General features: G+C 43.7%; 1 protein-coding gene across 1 annotated transcript in view; it reads right to left on the bottom strand.

Annotated features, from left to right (window-relative positions):
* Nucleotides 1-6,731, bottom strand: part of LOC137633393 (uncharacterized) — a 28,874-nt gene extending 22,143 nt beyond the window's left edge. The window contains exons 1-2 of the mRNA XM_068365617.1: nt 6,490-6,731; nt 5,092-5,280 (exon numbers count right to left, since the gene is read on the bottom strand). Of these exons, the coding sequence (XP_068221718.1) occupies nt 5,092-5,108 (17 nt within the window). The 5' untranslated portion in view covers nt 5,109-5,280; nt 6,490-6,731. The remainder of the gene's footprint in view (nt 1-5,091; nt 5,281-6,489) is intronic.
* Between the last annotated feature and the right edge of the window lie 14,738 nt (nt 6,732-21,469).

Raw genomic sequence — 21,469 nt, 5'->3', positions numbered from 1 at the left:
TCGGCCCCAAGTTGCTGCCACTTGAAGACGCAACTCCAGGCATACACCCCCCAATGGGGGATGCAGGTAGGGGTTGCCAATCCTAGCGTTTGTGGCCTAGATTATTGCCTCCCCAGGAGGGCTCCTCGCCCTTTGTCCCCGACAGGAGGGGGGAAGTTGCAGAGACACCTTGTCTAGCTGCCCATGCCGGTTCTGATGTCCTAGGCTGAACGAGGCTGTTGAAGTTGAGGCGCTGGAGGCTTGTAGGGACTGGATGTAAGCGCCTTGGAGGAGCGAATCGTGATACGATTTTCTCAACCTCTCAGTCGCTAGTTCCTTGTCCTTGGGCTGAAACAAGCCCCTTCCAAGGATGGAAGAGTGTCTGGGTCTGCCGATATCCACGGTAGGGACCCTCAAGAGAAAACCTCTCGGTCACTGCATCTCAATGCTTCAACATCGAGTTTGTCCCCAAGTTCGACACTTGGTGTCGGGAAACGAAAGGTACACTTGTTCGAGAGGAAGAAAATAAAACCTCGAGTCGCGACCGGATGGCCAGAGACTCAAGCTCGACGATCAGCCACGAGGTGGCCTGCCTGGTACCCTTTGCCGCTTCCTCCAGGTTCAAGATTCCCGAAGTCGAGAATGTCACCTGCCGGGCGGAGAGTTTCTCGAGGGGAAAACCCCCGGAAGGCCCGTTGCAGCGGAATGGTGGAGAGGAAGAGCTAAATCAGGCTACCCCATGATCTCGAAGCATTCCCTCTGTTGACGACTGACAGAGGCAGTGTCAGCAGCCACCGTTGAAGGGAAGGGGATCGGGCGATCCTGAGGAGAGGGATGATGGGGACTGCCCGAAAAAGGGAGAAGAATGTTACCCAGACTCTCCTTGCTCTTGTACGTGCCATGCTCTGCGCTCACGAGGTGAAGATCGTGACTATGATGATCTGAAAGTATGCGCTCCAGGAAAAAACACGCCAGGTTGCCCATGTTGCGAAACCCGACGGGAATCGCAGTCGAAATCGCCCTTGGCGCTCGCGCGATGGTACAATCGTTGGTTCACGCGCGGGCAAACATGCGTGCGCATGCACGCAGGCATGTAGGCGCGCGGGCGCGGTCGTAAGACCGAAAACGCGTAAGCGAGCGATGGTGCGTTGGCGAGCGATGGTGCGATGGCGCGATTGGCGAGCGATGGTTCTTTGCGGGAGATGGCGCATTGGCGAGCGATGGCGTGTTGGCAAGCGATGGTGTGTAGCGACCGATCGCGTACAGGAGAGCCAACGCGTGGCCGCGTACGGCGATCTGAAGCGTGGGCGCGTTGAAAACGCTAGCGGGCAAGCAAAGTCGCGCGCGATCACTAGGAGATCGCTAGCGCGTAGGAGATCGATGGAGCGCGGTATGCGGCCAGAAGATATCAGCGAGGGGCAGAACCAGATGGTGAAGTTGCGCATAATAGCGAACGCTCGTGGGCGAGTACAGAAGACTTCTCGTGGGCGCGCGGGCGCTCAGAGACTCGTTCAAATCTAGAGCACAGTAGATCGTCGGCGAGGAGGTGAAGGAATCATCTCTTTCGCCTCCACCCACATCTGGAAGCTCGTGGAGTACGCTGGTGCACATTGCGCACATCAGGAAAGGGCGCGCAGATGTGCGCTGGCGAGCAGGCGATCGTGGGCGTAAAAAGAAGGAACAATCTCCCTGCCTGTGCCTAGATCCAAAGATTGTGGGCGCGAGGGCTAACGTTGGCGCGCATTGCGCACATTAGAAAAGGGCGCGCAGGCGATCGAGGGCGTACAGGACACTGTTGGCGCACAAGGCCCGTAGCAGGAAAAAGGGGCGTCCAGAAGAGCGTTGGCGCTCTGACGGGCTCAAAGGTGCAGGTGAGCGCTGGCGATCAGGAGATCTACGGCGAGACTCAGCTACAGGAGATCGCAGGAGAGAAGTCTGGAACACAGCAGGAGAGCGCAAGGGCGCTACTGCACGCGAGCGCGCAGGAAAACTTGGGCGCGCAGGTAAAACCTGGCACTTAAGGGACTTACACACATTGAGGAGTAAGCCCTTTTGCCCCGAAGGGACCGGTGCTCGTTGGAAACGAGGTACGTTGGCGCCAACTGAGCATCTGCGTCCAGGAGAAGGTCTGGCAGGAGGATCCTCTGCGGGGAAGTGAAGATGAAGACGACCACAGGCAGGAGCACCATCATCAGGCCTCTGAAGAGGAGTCTCTGGAGTGAACTCCCCCAAGGGGGAGAAGCACTTGCAGGAGAGACCATGGTATCAGCTGCCCCCGAAGGGGACTGAGCCCTCGGCAACAACAGCAACAACAGCAGAAGGAGACCTCCGAAGAGGAGTCTCTATGAGTGTCCTCTCTCACGAACAAGAGAGGAACACTTCGTAGAAGAGATTAAAGATGGAGCCCATAGGGCCGAGGGGTCAGCAAGTGACCTAGGAGCCAACCTCCCAAGAGGCGCTCCTGCAGCTGCTCAGCCCCTTGAGCGTAGCTGCAGGTGAGACCGCTCAGCACCAAGAGCATAGTAGCACAAAAACTATGGTCCGAGAAAGTAACCACTCAGCCCCTTGAGCAAGGTTACAAAAGCGGTCGCTCAGCACCAAGAGCAAAACCGCCGGAGGACCAGGAACATATCATAATTATTAATGGTAAGAGAAGTTTCCCCCGAAAGGGAAAGAAACTCAAACCTGGGCAGGGAACCTCCCTCGGAAGGGAAGTTACCCACCCAAGGAGGCGAACCTCCTGAGTGTTCTACGATGAACTAAAGAGCTGTCGGTTGTCTCGGGAGAACTCCCAGGAGAAGGAGACACGCCCCTGACGAAGTCCTTTAGAGGAGGCAGCAACAGCAGACTCCCCGAGTCCCAACAAGACAGCTCTGCTTCGTTGTCACATTAGGCAAACGGAAAAACAGATCGTTAACAGTGAAAATAAAAAGTAATTAGTTAACATTCATTCCCCCGGGAAGACTCCGAAGAGGAAAACCCAAGGGAAAAGAACACAAGAATTACATAACAGGCAAGAGCCCCAACCCCACCTACACTCACGGGAAGGGGGAAGGGCGAGAACAGTAACAAAAACAGAATTATAACAGTTATAATTATGCAATTCATTAAAGAATGTTCACTAAAAGTAAGAACGAAAAACCCCGAAGGGAAACGTTCTAAAAAAAAAACTGAAAAGTTAACAAATACAATTAGATTTATAATAAAAATATAATGGAGATAAAAAGTACTGCGTAGCAACTCCACCCGAACGGAGGAGCAATCGTAGTAGGTAGAAAACGTAGTAAAAGGGTGAACGACCTCCAGAGAGAGAGAGAGAGAGAGAGACCGTAGTCAACTACACTCTCGCGTTCCTACGCTGAACCACACCTTCCCCGTAGGAAAAGAGGAGTAGCGGAAAAACAAATAATAATATTGGCTGCCATGCGAGGACGGGAACAGAGACATCCGTTCATCGTCCGAGCCAAAAGCGAAGTGAGTCAGTTCACCAGTGTGTGAGGGGGGAGGGGTAGCTAGCTACCCCTCCCCTACCCCTGCTAACTAGTGCGGGGGTAGTTAACCCTCTTTAAAAATCTAATGGCTCGCCATTTCAGCTACGCCGAAAGTAATACCCCTCTGTAAATAGCGTGGTTTGTATTTCGGTTACGGAACAAATGGAATGGTTCAGCCTATCTCCCGTAAGGGCGCTAGTGTACACCTGGCAACTCTATCTGCGATTGCCGCGAGTTTTTTAAATTTCTGCCGGATGTCCGGGACTAAAGCCATTGTTATATAACCAGCGGGTAAGTTTGATGTTTAAAGACACTGGTAGAGTACAGACCTTGTGAATGATGATGCAATGGTGTGTACAGTATCTGTTTGGTGGTATTACTTATACTTCAAAGATGTATCACTTTAGTTTCTAAAGCTTTTATGAATTCATTTCACTAGCCATGGGATTCCTACAGCCACACTCAACAGATTCCACTTCATTTCTCTATGCCTTACCTGTCATTTCTTCTTTTCACTCATGACAAAGTCAAGCAATTCATTTCCTTGCCTTGCATGGGTATCCAGATCATCCCTGTAACCCTCAGCGCACTTTTAACGAGCTGGCAATACGTCACTAACAACCTCCTGTACTCCGAGGGATTCTACATACGATGACCATCTAGAGTCAAGGAAGGACTCTTGACCTTCAGGGTCCTATGACCATCTAAAGTCAAGGAAGGACTCTTGACCTTCAGTGTCCTCTTGACAAAACTACTACAACAGAGTAATTAGTTTTCTTATCATGCTTGCAATAGCCATCCCACAGCTTGAACCGAGTGATACTCCTTCCTCGAGGGGCTTTTAACTATGGCTGAATTATGTTCAACACTTTTCACCTCAAGGTACAAATTACATCAAGACCTCTTCTCCTCCTCTCCATGAAACCAAGCAGAGATGCACTTAAACCTTTTACCCCAAAAGGACGTACTGGTACGTTTCACAAAACTCATCCCTTTACCCCCATGGACGTACCGGTACGTCCTTGCAAAAAATACCATCAAATTTTTTTTTCATATTTTTGATAATTTTTTGAGAAAATTCAGGCCTTTTCTAAGAGAATGAGACCAACCTGACCTCTCTATGACAAAAATTAAGGCTGTTAGAGCAATTTAAAAAAAATATACTGCAAAATGTGCTGGGGAAAAAATAACCCCTTGGGGGTTAAGGGTTGGAAATTTCCAAAAGGGTTAATCAATAGTCAAACTTCAAAATGAGAAAGATGGAAACAAGATTTAAGTTTCTAAAGAATTCTCATTTGGAAGGGATGTTTGGCTCCTTGGTAAACTTTCAAGTATCATTCTTCTAAATATCAAAATAAAATGGCTCAAGGGATTTAAATTTTGGTATTTCTAAAACAAAGTCTTAAAAATCAATGAAATTAGACAAAGTAAAAGCCGAATATAGAACATATAAAATAATGCTTAAGTTGGAAGCATTTATTGCTCTTACATATTATGACAATGAATCAAAATCAAGTCTGGTATTTTATGATTAAATGCAGGAAAGAAGGTTCTACTGTACGATGAAAAACAAGATTTTCAAGTGTAGACATTTGAATGAAATACGAGGCACTAATCTTACCTAAAGTTGTAATGCATTTCAGCGTACGGAGCCCTTCGACTTCTTCATCACTACGGGTCTACCGCCAGCGAATCAGATCCTGTGCTGATCAACGTCTGTCCAGTTGAAGGGCTCGGCTGAATCCATAGCACTGAGGTAATCTCACCCTTGTGTCCTTTGGGTGGGTGATGCTCCAACAACATTGCTGTCCTGAAGTTGAAAGTCAAATCTTAGATCTACACCTGACTGAAATATATATAAACAGGGTCACTTTACTAACTCAATCTCTTAACCCTTTTACCCCCAGGCTCTTTGGAAATTTCCAACCCTTAACCCCCCGGGGGTTATTTTTTCCCCAGCACATATTACAGTATATTTTTTTTTAACTGCTCTAACAGCTTTAATTTTTGTCATAGAGAGGTCAGGTTGGTCTCATTCTCTTGGAAAATGCCTGAATTTTCTCAAAAAATTATCAAAAATATGAAAAAAAAAAAAATTTATGGCATTTTTTGCAAGGACGTACCGGTACGTCCATGGCGGTAAAGGGGTGGCTTTTGTGAAACGTACCAGTACGTCCTTTGGGGGTAAAAGGGTTAATGAGAAGAAAAGATAAAGTTGTCCGTTGTCAAGAAGATGTTATCCAAAGAATCCAACTTGGGTGACTGGAAATAATGTAAGTAGAGTCAAGCTATAATTGTTTCTGTTAGTATTTATCATGGGAAGATTGTCATTCGTTGCGAGAAGAAGTGTAAACTTTCTTATTACTTGTAAAATATTTTCCTTTACAAAATATGAGTGAAACGGGTACAAATCAAACGCAGGATAGGCTAAGAATATGGCAGTCTAAGGGGGGAGGGGGGGGATTAAACAGTGGCATTAGCACCCCAGTTAAGTAGGGTTGAGGCTTGTAGGTTAAGTTAGGTGAGGGCGTTTAGGGGGTGGTATTACGTGATGGATTTGAGGATCAACGGACACAGCTTTTTTTGTAGTACAGGGGGTCATGTCTTAACTGCTAGAAAATGGGAAGAAATGTCCATTTTCTATGCACGCTGGAGGACCTGGCCGCTGATCTCCATAGGCTCCAACAAATACCATAATGGAAGAAATCACACAGGAGCATCATAAAATCACACCCTGTAATACAATACAAATTTACCAAATACTGTTCACTGAACAGACATGTGATCAGCACTTGTCCAATATACACATTGTAAACACGGGATAGGAAATATCCCTTTGATTTCATAAAAAAGCCTGAAGGATCCTTTACAAGGGCAGACAGGGTCAGGAAATCAGCCAAAAATGAGATGGAAATTCAAATGATCTGGGCTACGAAGCCGCCAGCCAGTTTGCAATGGCTACAGCTGACAGCCTACGAATATCTATTATTACTTCATAGACCCCGCTCTCTAAACCTACCTTAGGATCAAATAGGAATATTCCCGTATCGGCGGCATAAGCAACTGTGTCCTCGACCCAGGAAATACACCTGGGTGTTTGATTAACAGATTTAACACAGGCCGCCATAATCACGCTACACTCTCTATGGTAACCCCGTGACGTCACAAATGTCAACAACGCAGTCAGCTGATGTCGAAGAAGTAACCAGCATACAAATAAAGTAAATTATAATTATATGGCTTTTAAAATTAGCTAGAACTATAAATTTTATCTCTAAATCATTATTAATTAATTTAATTTATTCTTATAATATTAAAATACTTCTTGATTGTATAATTATGTAGAATTTATCAATTCTATGATGACTTTTCTATACGCTTAAGACTAAAAGCTGTCTTGGAATCCTCCTTTAGTAAAATGTAAACAACTGATCTAATATCTACCTAGATTGCTTCATCAATGTGTATTTTATTATTATTATTATTATTATTATTATTATTATTATTATTATTATTATTATTAGATAAGCTACAACCCTAGATGGAAAAGCAGGATGATATAAGCCCAAGGGCTTCAACAGAGAGAAAATAGCTCAGTGAGGAAAGGTAGTAAACTACAAGATAAGTAATGAACATATTATTATTATTATTATTATTATTATTATTATGTCATGAATGATGACTGCTATAGCAGAAGGAAGGCTAAGGTTCGTGAAAGAGATAGAAGAGGGAATACACTGAAACCTTGATTCTGTTCTGTTGAAGATTGCCTGGACCTTTTGGCCAGACACGGGCTCTTGCAATCTTGCAGCCCGTAGGTGTTTGGATGGGATATGTTGGGATAGGTAGTTGGGTGGGGAATATTCTGCAACATTTATTTTAGGATGTTGGGATAGGTTTTGGGTGGTGATGGGATGTTTGAAAAGGAGTGATTGACTGTGGAATATCGTCCTATGAGCCCACTGGCTCCAGTCGGAGTTGGAGAGAAAGAGTTAATAGTAGGAAGCCCCGATAAGTAGGAGAGCTCGGGAAGGAGTTGAAAGTTTGTAGTCAGAGAAGTTGATATAGGTGAAGTGAAAAACTTCATAGTGGTTTAAGCTTAAGTGTGAGATGGAGGGCTAGTGTGAGATTTCAGCTGAGTAGGAGAGAGCTGAAGAGGAGGAGTTGTAGCGGTTTTAGTGGTAGAGATAGGGTGGAATATAAAATTCCTGTACCTGTAATAATAAAAAAAGGAGAAATAAAAAAAAACGTAAAAATAAAGATTATTTTTGAGACAATCAAAGGGAGATGAAGGTGTAGAAGGCAACACAGGCCGCTTGTGCGACAACGGGTTGCCATCTGAAGAGAGAAAAATGTGTTGGAGGTCAAAAAGACACCCCCCCCTCCCCCGATCCCTGCCTCACCCCCTGACCGACAACACAGCCCACTGTGCGACAACCGGCTGCCAGCCAAGAGGAGGGGAAGATGTGCTGGAGGTCAAAAAGGACCGCTGACAACCCCGGCCACACCCCCAGACAGGCAACACAGGCCGCTTGTGCGACAACGGGCTGCCAGTCCAGAGGATAGGAGGATAAGGCTGCAGCCACCAGCAATCCCCCAGCTCCCAGCACAGAATTGTAGAGAGGATAAGGTTTCTCCTTCAATTGCCGCTTGGATTTTACGTTGACTTTGTTGCAACGTTATCTCGGTGGAGGGTAACTCCGGAGAAAGGCTGAGAGGGTATTGTGATTGTCAATGATATGCTTGACAATTTCTGTTGCAGTAGCAGGAGTATTGGGATTAAGATCCTGCCGAAGTATGCTTGTTTCCTGACATTGCTGTAGATAGTGCGGTAAAGGATCTTCTGTGTCTTGATTACAGTACTTGCATGGTCTAATTGGTCTGTGCTGTGCTGCAGGGTCTTGGCCGTTATCTAAGATGATCTGCCAGTTGCATAGTTATCCCAGTCGCAGTCTGCAAATAATTACTGCGTCTTGGCGAGGTGTTTGTCTTGCAATTGGGTGTGGTAGTATGTTTGTAGCTTCAATGTACCACTTTGCAGATCTTGAGCCATCAAGGAAGGCTCTTCTAACTTCACTAGTCTTTTGAATGTTGCAGTAGGTAGCCATTTTATTTTGAATTATTTTTAATGACCTTTGCAGAGTAATGCTGATAGTTTGGCACATTAAGACTGATTTAGCTAGATAGTCGGCCTCGTCGTTGCCAGAGATTCCTGTATGACTTGGTATCCAATTCAAGGTGACTTGCCTGTTGTTTCTTTGGTGGAACAGGGCTAAGAATTTAATTGCAGTGATAAGGTGCACATTCTCTGTAGGTTCCTTGTTGCTGAGGGCCATCGTAGCTCCTCTGGAATCTGTATGGATCGTTGTGTTCCCATTTTGTTGATTGGCAGAGTGTTCTAGGGCTTTTGCAATGGCCACTAGTTCAGTTTACAATGTGGAGGCATGGTTGGAAAGTCTCCAAATTGCTTTATATCCTGATGTAGAGATAACTGCAGCCGCGGCTGGCTGCAGGGATTGCACGGTCAACTGATCCATCTTAGTAGTAGGTATGAGGCGCAGGAGTGTTCCTGATTGCATTTCTTGCAGCTGCATTGAGTTGCTCTGGCGTGCAGAGAGCCTTGCTTGCTGCTGGTAGGATAGTGAAGTTGTATTTGATGGGATCACATGCCCAGGGAGCAGGAGGGATGTAGCCCTCATACATTTGTTGTCCCTTGATTTTGTGAGCCTCGTTTTGCATCTGCATTCTTCTGAGTGTATCCAGTAGTTTCTTTGCATGGGAGCTGGGTGGATGTAGTTCTTCAGCAAGAGGTAGAAGCCTTTCTATTTTATCATTGAGTGGGCTTTTTCTGTCTGCGATGATTGACTTGAATATAATACTGCTATTCCTGATGTCAATTCTGGCTGACAGGGAGATTAGGTTGGTTTCTGCTCTGAGTAGGCAGAGTCTTGTCCACATTGGAGAGCCACTGATGAGTCTCATGGCATTGTTTTGGACTGCTTCTAATGATGCTTTATGAGTGTCGGTCAATGCAGTAAGTGTGGGTGCTGCATAATCAATGTGGGATCGAATTGCTTGTAGGTAAAACAGCCTTAGAAGGTTATTGGATACTCCTTGTTTAAGGGAGGTCATGTGTTTCATGGCTGATAGACGGATTTTTGTCTTCTCTCTAAGGTAGGTTACTTCATTAGCTGCTGACAGGGTTTTGCTAATGATTACCCCGAGGTACATGAATTGACTCACCCATTCGATGTCCTCACCTCTCAGTGTGAAGTTTTGAGGGTTTTACGAGCGTTTTATAGCCATTGCTTTGGTTTTGTTGGTATTGATCTTTAGGCCAAGATCATTGCATTTGGCTTGGATCATGTCCAGAGCTTTTTGAGTGATATTTCTGGCATGAGCTTTGTTTGGGCATACTATGCATATGTCATCTGCATATATGAATATCTCCACTCCTTTTGGGAGTTTTAGAGTGGCTAAGTTCTCCATCAGTAGGTTAAACAGGTAGGGGCTGAGTATGCCTCCTTGTGGTGTTCCATTTTCTAAGGGGATGAACTCAGTGGTTTTTCCTTGGAAAGTGACTCTGGCCTCTCGATTTTGTGTATAGTTTCGAGTCCAGGCCAGTAAGTGTCCTTTCACTCTTTTTTTCAACAAGTGTAAAGAGTATAGCTGGTGAGCTGGCTAGCTCAAAGACTTTCTCGAGATCAAGGAAAATGATAAAAGCTTTTTTGTCGTTGATTGTTGAGAGGACATCTGTGATGCATTCTTGAGTGCCTATGCCATTTCTGTAGGCATATAGGCAATGATGTAGTTGGCCTATTTTCCACTGCAGTCTGTTGAGTACCATTCTCTCAGCTACTTTCTCTATGCAGCTTATCAAAGCTATAGGTCTGTAAGTATTTGGCTCCTTAGGTTTTGGAATAAGTTTAGTGTCCTGCTGGTTCCATGTGGTTGGACGTAGTCTCTCCGTGTGTGTCCTGTTTATCAGATGCAGGTAGACCAACTTAGCATGGTTTCCCATGTTCCTCAGCATGCTGTATGTGATGAGATCGGCTCCAGGGACAGTGTCCTTCCTACCTTTTGATAGGGCCGTTTTTAGTTCTTCCATGGTATAGGGGTGATCAGTGTCATCTACCATGTTGCAGGCGGCTTCTATGATGTTTCTGATTGGGAGCAGAGTTCTCTGCCTGTTGATGGTTGGCAGAGGTAGATTGATGCTTTTTGCTCTGTCCGCAAAGTTGTTAGCAATCCTCTTGGCTTCAGCTAATGGGTCTGGGTGTATTGTATTTCCCAGAGACTTTGTTAAACCAGCCCCATATTTTGGCTAGGGATGTGCTGAAGTTGACCTCATTACACCATGAGTACCATTTGTCTAGTTTAACTTCCAGTGATACTTGTACAGAATGTTTGATGATCTCTACAAGTAGATTATGTAGTTCATCTGTTCTGTGTCTTCTGAGAAGTTTCCTGGTCCTGTTTATTTTGGCATTCATTTCTTTGATGCGGCTGTTGTAGTACCAGGCATCAGCATGTTTCTTCTCAGAGTACAATTTTTGTGGCATGGATACACTGGCTGCTACCTCTAGTTGTTTGCCGAAGTCGGTAGATAGGGTGGAGATATTATTGTGCGGGTGTTTGATATATTCCACAGCCCACTCTGTCATGGCTGTTTTGAATTTTTCCCAGTTAGCAAACTCTGGGTTTCACCTTTTTGGGGGGCGGAGGAGAAGGTGGGTATTTCTGCAATTCGAGTGTTACTTCTATGGCAAAGTGATCACTGATTAGTACAGGATGCGGTTGCCATTTGGCTCCTCTTTGTATGGCACTGGATAAGAAGGTAAGATCTAGACGACCTCCTTTTAGATGGGTGGCTTCTGTGACGTTGTTGAGCAGTGCTACATCAGGATATTCTTGCAGTAGGGCATGCAAGTGTCTGCCAGTTTGATTTGTTTCTGATATTGAGTTCAGGAACTGATGATGAGCATTAAAGTCGCCTGCAATAATTGAGTCTTCGTTGGAGGCTGCTGCAAAGAGTGCCTCGGCATCAATATTTTTTGCTGGGGACTTGCATATGTTGTGGACTGTTAGCGTCGTGGCTAGGAGAGATATCTGGACACTAAGAGTCTCTGCCTCGGTCCCACAGTCAATGCTTGGTTGTAGTTTGGAGGGGATACTGCTTTTAATGAGGGTAGTCAGTCCTCTTGTCGTTGGTGATTGATACGTTGTGTATACTTTGTATCCTGAGAACGTGAATGGTATGTTCTCATTAAGCAGAGTTTCTTGCAGTATGATGATGTCAGGGTTTTGCACTGAAGTTTGAGACTGAAGAAATGCAAGCTTGTTTCGAAGTCCACAAATATTCCATTGGAGCACTTTTACTTGGGTGTTTTGGTTGTTGCAAGTGGTTGTATGAGGTCCATTTGCAGTAGGAACTATGAAGGTAATTGAGCTCCTAGTTCCTTGGCGGCGTTGTCAAACACGAAGTCATCCAATGACTCCTGAGTGAATTTGATTTTGCGGGATCGCAAGAAGTTACGAAGGATGTTGCTGATGGTTGCCAGCAGAGCATCCGTGGGACAAGCAGAGAGGTCGTACTTACTGCTGTCTATGTTTAAAGGATGTTTGGAGGGGCGTGAGGCGCTAGATTTGCTTGTGGCAGTGGAAGGTAGGCTAGGGAATTCTCTTAGGAAGTGGGAAATGTTGGGTGTGTGAGTGATCGGTGCAGAGGAGGATGGGTTGGGTTCTGGTTGTTTTGGCTGGGTGACGTTAGGAGAATTGGTTGGAGAGGTAAGTTTTAAAGGTGAGGGAGTGCGAGGAGTATGGGTTGGGGATCTTTTTTCTTTGGAAGGAGGTTTAGGATGGACGTTGAGGTTTAGGTGCTGGAGGGGGGGTTGGTGGAGAGGAAGGTTCAGGAATGGCATGTCTGGAAGGGTTAGGATTTTGTTGGGAGGTGTGGTTGGAAGGTGTAGGGTTTTGTTTAGTTGGAGGTGGCTGCGTTCGACGCTGTTGACGTGGAAGGAGGTTGTAGTGACGGTCTGCTCCCTGGCAGTCTGCAATTCTCTGAAGTCTGTGGGGGCATCTATCATGCCAAGCATGATGGGGTCCTCCACAGTTAGGGCAGCGGGCGATGGTTTTGTGCCCTGCTTTGTGCCTGGCAATACAGTAGGCGGTGGGGTGCTGTCTGCTGCTGCAGACCCCACAGATCTCCGGACCTTCGCAGCGGGATTTGTGGTGTCCAAACTTCTGACACCGGAAGCATCGAAGTGGCTCCTTGATGTACTCTTCGGTGCGGAAGGTGCCCCAAAGGCCGAAGGATAGGTGAGGAGGGCGAGCTCCCTTGTGGACAGCCTCCAATTTGTGGGATCTACCTCCGGCTTTCCCCTCACATCTCTTGACAGTGATGATGGAGGGATGTTGGAGCACTGGTTCCAGTGGAAGGTCGAGGTCATAGACAACGATGATGGTGGTGGGTCTCTCGTTGATGTCCAGTTTTAGGACGTTTTCCTGTTGCTCTAGGTAGGTCTTGGTCTGCTCATCTTTGGCTGTTATGACCAGTTGTCCCCTGTGATTGGGACGTAGGGTCATGTTGAGGCGAGGATTGCTGGCTTCCATGGCAACTATGGCAGCGTAGGATGTTATGCTGGGTCCTGGAGTAAGCCTAAACTTGGAGTCTCCAGTTGCTGCTGTTTTGCGAAGTTGGGTCTCGAGAGGGAGTATTCTCAGTCTCAGCTTCTTCTTGGGTCGCTGGTGGGTGATCCCTTGAAGTTCCAGGGACTGGTTCCGTTGCAGGTGATTGAGGGAGCTTTGCATGGCTCCTCAAAGTAAGGCCTCTTGGTTTCTTGACCCTGCCCCTCTCCACTCTTGTTCGAGGGGAGGAGGTGGGGATAGGGGATGAACCCCTTCCTGCCATTGCAGAACGCGATGGTGGTCTTCAGCTGTCGAATGATGTATACTGCAGGTGTCTTCTCAATGAAGAAAATTAAAGAAAAGTAAAATCAAGACCAAGTTAAGTCTTGAAAAATAGCGAACACTGAAATAACTCTACGGGAAATGCAGTGAACATTTCAGTTACTCGCTGGTTAAAGTCGATCCTTTCACTAGCTTGTAGGATCACCTACCAGGTACCTACTTCCAACTATGATCCTGAACTGCATTTCTTTCTCTCATTCTAACGTTAATGTTTTCACTTTTCCGTTAATTCTTGTATTCTCATTTATGCTAATAACAAAAATGCTGACTTATCAATAGAAGACGCTGTTGTATCAATAGAAGACGCTGTTACACTTGATAGTCCTTGGCTCTCTCTGTTTAGAGTCCTTGTCTAGTGACGTCATCCAAAACAAATCGTCTGAGTGAAAGTTCTTAAACTACTTCCTCAGACCTTTCGAAAGTTTTATTTATATTAAGTGTGCGATGATTTTAATCGGTTTAGTGAAGTGAATTTATCTAAGAGACTTCATTCATTCATTGGTGAGTAGTTTTGGGATATATTTGAATATGTAAAATGTGTTAAAACAATGTTTTTGGACTTATATGTGATGTGGGATTTCTAGGATAGCCTACGATGTTACTGGAAATGGTTTAGGCTACAGAATAATTCCATATATAAACTTAACCTGTTTCAACAAAGAATTAGATCATGACCTCTTAATTAAGTTGGTTTTGTTCCTTAGTCTTCCAGTTTAAGTTTGTATTCTGGCCTTAGTGGGTTTTGAAATAAGAAAAAAGTTTTTTTTGTTAATGTTTGCCCAACTCCTTTTCCTGATGAGCAAACACATGGTGCACTAGGTTAGGTGGTTTTATTGTGTATTACAGGGCAATGTAACCTAGTAAAAAAACTATTTTTTCTTATGGAAAAAATTGCGCTCTCTTCGAACATGACACTCGTTCCCGTCGCAAATGAATAGTTTCAGAAATATATATACATCTATATCCTACGATAATGGGGGACCCCCAGTGGGAACTAGGGGTTTTGGGTGGGGAAAACATACTGGGGAAACGATATAATCGTAAAACAAGGCTTTTCTTCTCTATACATTAACAACTTGAATGTATAATAATCGGAGGAAAATACAAAACAGTATATCTGGATAAACTTTGGAGGCGCCGTTGCAAAGATTGTCTCATGAAAAAATACAGTAACCAGTGCTACCAACGTCTGATGTAGATCAAATGTTGGCTTTCCATGCTATCATTAGCACCCGTAAGTTCGTTCGTTTGTGCATACCAGTTTCGTTCTAGGGTTGCCAGGTTGGGCTTTTTCAGGCCAAAAAAAACCTCAAAATTTGGCATTTTTTTGTCCAAGATAGCCAAATTTGCCTTTTTTTGTCCTAGATAACTAAATTTGGCCTTTTTTTGTCCTAAATACCCAAATTTGGCCTTTTTGAAATTGGTTAGCCTTAAATGTTATATTTTCGGCCTTTTTCTACTTTAAGGTTGGCCTTTTAAAGATGCAGTTGATCAGATGTTGGCCTTTTCTCACTTGGAAAACCTGGCAACTCTGTTTCATCCTGCGCAGAAACCCCTCCCCCCTGCGCAGAAGCTTTTCCCTTACCTATTACTCGTTTTATTATCCTATTCCTTTTAAAATCATCTCATTTTATATTCCCATTCAATGTTATTTATCATACATGAATACTTTCTCTGGACTAGTTTCCCTATACAGTTCATTCATGTTTACCCTCTACACTCCGTTGTTTTTCTGTTAACCAATCATGAACCGATACTATTCAAAGTTTACACAAGGGGGTTGTCAACTGATATTTCCCTACCCCCTTCCTTTGTCTCTTTAAGTGGTCTGTTTATACCAAATCCTTTCCCTTGTAACCTTTGTCCTAGTAAGGTGTCCGTCATTTCAAGTGAGGTTTATTTTTTCGTATTTTTCGATGGAGGAAGTTATAGAAACTTGTAACGGCTTCAGTATTCCGTACCTAAAAGCATTTGCTAAATTCCATGATGATTTTTATGATTCTTCAGCCAATGTTGATAATTTCCTGAAATCACAAAACGTAATTCCTCAATCCATACAGTGCCCCAAGTGCCGTTTCCCTCCTATCTTACAGGAAAGACATTCACGTATTTTATTGTAATACCGAAACCATCATTCCTAAAACCAAAAAGAAACGTCGTTGTGGTTATACCGTTACTTATTATAAAGGTACATTTCTGGGGAAAAGCCGTCTACCCCCATGGAAGATAATATTAATTGCTAAAAGGCAAGTCATTTCTTAATAGTCATTATATGTGTTCTGTGACCGGGGAACTCCTAGGTTACGTTAGGTGGGTTTGTTAGGTTCTGTGCCCTTTTTGTACTTTTTATATATTGTGTAAAACTTATATGGGAAAATTATTTAAAATACGTATGGAAAGATCTAGCATTACTATCGCTAGTAATGTCACCATACCGTTGACATTCTCCGTCGTCGGTAACACTGTGTATCATTGGTAACGTTGCTAATGTTATCGTTCGCATCACATCCGTAAGGGAAGTGTCGCCGTTGAACTAGTGTTTATATTTTAATATTTTAACCCATCATATATGACAACATTGTTTATATTTAACCATTTTAACAGAAAATATATGTTTTCCTGTAGGAAATATCGTGATTTAACTGGTTTTCACCTTCATTTCATCCGTAATAACATCAACTAATTCAACAATTTAAAGTTAGCCGAATTGGTTGATCTGTTTGCAGTTGAAATGAAGGTCAAATTCGGTTAAATCACGTTATTTACTATAGGAAAACATATATTTTCGAAATCACACCCTGTAATACAATACAAATTTACCGGTTAGGTTAGGAAGGAGAGAGTTATTATAATGTTTGGTTTTGCCAGGATAAGTGTGAAGCGTTGAAAGGACAATGGCTGAATGATTAGTTCCAGTAATTATCTCCTTGAAAAAGGATTCCATGAAAATTTATTCCTGTTTTTGTTTGTTTTGGTATTTTGGTAAACTTTTAAGTTTCATTTGGAATATTTAATTGTAGGGCATAGTTATTGCTTGTGCCTAGAGGATGATAATGATAATAATAATAATAATAATAATAATAATAATAATAATAATAGTTCTGTAATAGTAATAGTTATAATAATAATAATAATTAATAATAATAATAATAGTTCTGTAATATTAATAGTTATAATAATAATAATAATTAATAATAATAATTGTAATGTTACTGTAATAATAAGTTATAGTAAAAATAATAGTAATAATAAATGATAATAATAATTCTAAATGGAAAAGGTAAATTATAATAAATAATAATGAAAATATTAATAAAGATAATAGTTAATAATGATAAATAATAATTAGTAATTAATAATAATAATAATAATAATAATAATAATAATAATAATAATAATGAATAAAGATATTTAGTAATTAATAATATTTAATGATAATTTGTATTAATTAACGGCCCCAGACTGTTTAATACACTGCCGAGAAATGTCAGAGACACCACAGGCTGCTCGGTCGTCAAATTCAAGAAAGCACTTGACACCTTCCTGCAGACGCTGCCAGATGAGCCTCCTGTGCCAGGCTACACAGCGTGCTGCAGGGCAGCCTCAAACTCTGTGCCAGACCAGATCACCCTCATGAAGAAGGACTCACGGACTGGCGTCAGCGGTGGACCACCACAGCTGTGAGGAAGACCCTCTAAATTCGACCAAGTATACCAAGTAAGTAAGTTAATGATAATTAGTAATTAATAATAATAATAATAATTAAAATTAGTAATTAATGATAATAATTAGTAAATAATAATAATAGTTTGTAATTAATAATAATTAATAAAACTGACTAGTTATTAATAATAATGTTTAATAATAATGACTAGTAATTAATGATAATAATTATAATGACTAGTAATTGATAATAATAATTAACAATAATAATTCAAAATAAATAATAACAACAATTAGTATTTGATAATGATTAATCATTGATAGGCTACTGTAATTAATAATAATAATAGTTTTTTTGGGCTCAAGCCATGACGTCCTGATGGAAGGTTCCTTCAGTAGCTTCCTAAGGGTATATTTGACTACAGTAGATATTCCCAGAGAATTAAACTAAAGGTTTCACAGAATTCTAACTTCTGGCGCGAGTACCCATAAGGTTTCCCTTTAGGATATCGTATAATAACGGGACGTATGCATTGACACGCCACATGGCTATCTGCACCCCACCTAGCGTTTGTGCTCCGAGGGTGTAGAGGGCAATTATGGGAGGAGCCGTTCTAAAACTCTCCTCCTACGCTACTGTTATGGTACCTAGCGATGTAAACAAACGGCCGCCATACTGGCCGACGTCACATCCGCCCGCGCCAACTCCATTCCACCCGGCGTATCCGCCAGCCTCCAAGATACTATAAGGAAGGGAGGAGCTTCATAGGTCAGAATAGAGAGTTTTGGGCGGGTCCATCAGGACGTCATGGCTATCTCACCCAAAAATAGATTTTCTGCTTCGCTCAATATCCGATTTTTCAATATTAAACTTAGCCGGTGATCATATAGCTGTCAGCTCTGTTGCCCGACAGAAAAACCTAAGGACAAAATACGCCAGCTATCGCTATACAGGTGGGGGTGTACATCAACAGCGCCATCTGTCGAGCAGGTACTCAAGTACTCCATGTCAACACAGAATCAATATTCTCTCTGTCGTGCCACTGGCAAGACCTACTAAATACGCTGTTACTAACTGGATTTGTTTTCACAACTATTTGGTGAAGTACACTATTCCAGTTTTGAGCTTTTGCTATGCAGGGGTTTTATCTTCATTTCAAAACTTGAACTCGTTTTGGATAGATTTAATTATGGTGACAAAGAGAGTATGGACTCTCTTTCACTTTTAAATGGCCGACCCTTCCCTTAGACGGAAGTGTGTTTAGGTTTTTAGTAATTTTGCTTAACACGTTATAGATCTATATATTTTATATCTCTCCGCCTTTATTAGGCCTCTTCGATTAACTTTCCTTTTTTTATAAACATATAAAATAAATTTTTATGTTTTGTTTATATGCGACCTTTCCTGATTGTAGGCGGTCCTAACTTGGAACCGAAGTTAATCAACGTTGAGCCCGTTATATCGTATTTAACCTTTAAAGAATTTAAAACTTTTTAAATTTAATGTTTTATGAAAGAATTTCTTTGATAGTCTCGTACTGTTTTCAAAGATGAACTAACGTTTAGTTTTTTAGTCTACGCAGTTGTTGACGTTCAGGACGTTCAACATGCGCTCTATCGTTACGATAGAGAGAGAGTGTATCACGGTTTCACTTTGCAGTAAGAGTAAACCGATTCTGGCGTTTCGTTCATTCTTTCTTAGCTTAAATGGTTTAAATTCTAAATTAAAGGAACTTTTTATTTGGAAAACCTTTCAGTTTTTTCCTTTAGCAAATAACATGTTTGACGATATATAATCGGGCTCTTCTCTCAGGTGCGAAATCAAGAGAGAAAGAGAGAGAGAGATAGAGACGGAGGGAGAGAGAGGAGAAAAAACATTTCGTTCAAGCGGGTAACGTTGTTCTCGTTTTACTCTCCTCCCTAGTCGCTGTACGGGGAAGAAGGTAAAACGTTTCTAGGGTTTTATTCTTGTTCCCAGGCTATGTGCGGTGAGAGATTGTAAACGTAGTTTATTTGAACTAGTGTTTAGTCTCTTTCCCAGCCACTGAATTCTTTATCTTTATATATGTTTTCTGTTGCATTATACGACTGTTTTCGCAATTACTACCTTTTAATGAAGGGTAGGATTGCGTGTTTCAGGTAGAAATCAGTAAAAGTTTCGATTTCAGTGAAATAAGTGCAAAACAGAAAATCGAAGTGATAAAGTGATATGCGCAAAGTGTTACAGTGTTGCGTCCGAGGGTTCGTCTGTTCGTGCCTGTCGTTCACCTAGTCCGGGACCTCTTGCAAGCTCCCAAGCCCAGGGGAGAAGTAATGTCGAACGACTTATGGGTTCGTCAGGCCTTGATCAACGAACAGACGTTTTTCCCTCCGTGGTTTCGGGCGTATCTACCCAAGATCGCCCCACCCACACAAAGACGAGAGAGCCCATTTACTTCTCGTCTGCGGAAGAGGTTTCTCGTAAGAAACCTTGGACCAAGGTCTCGCAGCTTATTAAGTGCAAGTCGGTCCCTTCCGCGCAAGTCCAACGGCCCAGGTGTAGCCACTGGGTCAGTTCGGACTCGCTGCAGTCTTCCGATGACTGCACACCTCCTAAGAGAGGTAAAGCGGTACCGCAACAGGCAGTAACACCGTCTGTTGCCGCACCTGCTGCTGTAGACCCTAAATGGTCTTTGCTACAGTCTATGCAGACACAGTTAGCATCTTTTTTGCAGGAGTATCGTGCGGAGAAGGTTGACGCTGCACCCGTTAGCCTACAACCTACCACGATTGTGCGCCCAGCAGACGCTGTGGCTGCCTGCTCCCACACTCCAGCTGTGAGAGCTCCTCCACCCATGCGCAGTCGACCCTGCCAGACGCATGCTGACGTTCACAGACGCACGGAACCCTCCGTTGACGTGCGTGTGCTACCACAACAACAGGAGGGTGGAGTTAAGCTGCCGTGTTTTGACACGGTGCGTCAGCCTCCGCAACCCACTGTGGTTACCGCCACTCGCCCGCAGCAGACTAGTCAGTCAGGAGTTGAGGCTTCCCCACACAGCTTTGGTTGTTGCCAGCTCACAGACTGTCAAGCAGTTACATGACGTTGCCTTCTGGTCTGCTTCTAATGCACCAGTGCTGTATGTCCTCACGCACCTGTTGTGGTTGACAGTTCAGTTTTTTGACAGTTCACAGACTGTCAAGCAGTTACATAACGTTGCCTTCTGGTCTGCTGCTAATGCACCAGTGCTGTATGTCCTCACGCACCTGTTGTGGTTGACAGTTCAGTTTTTGACAGTTCACAGACTGTCAAGCAGTTACATAACGTTGCCTTCTGGTCTGCTGCTAATGCACCAGTGAGACCCTCACTGAGATAACCTAGCTTTTCTCGGACAAGGTTCCTGTAGATGAGAAAGTGCTGTTCTCCCTCCTACTGATATTCCTTTGAGGACTCTGTCATTTGGAGAGGAGCCTTAAGCTGCTTAGCCTCCTATGGACTTTAATTAAATCATGATGATTTTTTAAGGATCTTCGTCCGGATCTTGTAACTGCTGCTCCTCGTTCGCCTCACGTCAGAACTTACACTAGGCCTAGCTACTTCGAAGCCGTTGTTGTTAAGCTAGTGCTCTCTCGCTCTCCTAGAGAGCGTTACGTTGGCTAGGCGACTGGTTTTTGCACCAGGAGGAGTTTTAGGGATACAGCCTTTTGATTTCCCTTCTTTTTAACTGGCTTATAGAGCGAGAGTCTGATAGGACACGAGAGAAGTTCTCGGCTTGGGAGTTCATGCCTCTGCCCAGGTAGACTTCTCAATTCTGGTAGACTCGGCCAGGCGCCTAGCCAGGAGACGCTCCAGTTGTTGACAGGTTAACTTCTCAACTTTTGTCGAGCCTTTGAAGTTTTGCTGTACTATTATGTCACACATAACAAGGCTTCCAGGGATGGTAAATGGTTCCGCTTCAGTCGCTAACCCCGTCTGTTGCCACACCTGCTCCCGTAGACCCTAAATGGGCTTTGCTGCAAGACATGCAGTCCAAGCTTGTGTCCTTGATAGAGGACTTAATACGGAGAAGAACCTTCTGGCCAACAACCTTCCTACCGGTTGGTTGTGCGCCCTGTTGACGCTGAGGTATCCTACTCGCGTCTGCCAGTTGAGGTGGTTCCTCCACCGATGCGACCCAGTGTGGGTTGCCAGTCGCACGTTGACGTTAAGCGACGCTCGGAGGTGGTTGTTGACGTTCAGTGTGTCACTAGGAAGACGTTCAACAACCAGCAGAGGTGACTTGTTGTGACGCAGTGCGTCAACCTCAGCAACCCGGTAGGGTGTTGACTGCACAACCCAGACAGTCTAGACAGTTTCGGGTTGACGCTGTACTTCCTCGCGTCCCCAT

This window comes from Palaemon carinicauda, chromosome 43, assembly GCF_036898095.1.
Source record: "Palaemon carinicauda isolate YSFRI2023 chromosome 43, ASM3689809v2, whole genome shotgun sequence".
Taxonomy (NCBI): Eukaryota; Metazoa; Arthropoda; class Malacostraca; order Decapoda; family Palaemonidae; genus Palaemon; species Palaemon carinicauda.
The sequence above is the reverse complement of the archived record's forward strand: the minus strand, read 5'-3'. Positions and strand labels throughout refer to the sequence as shown.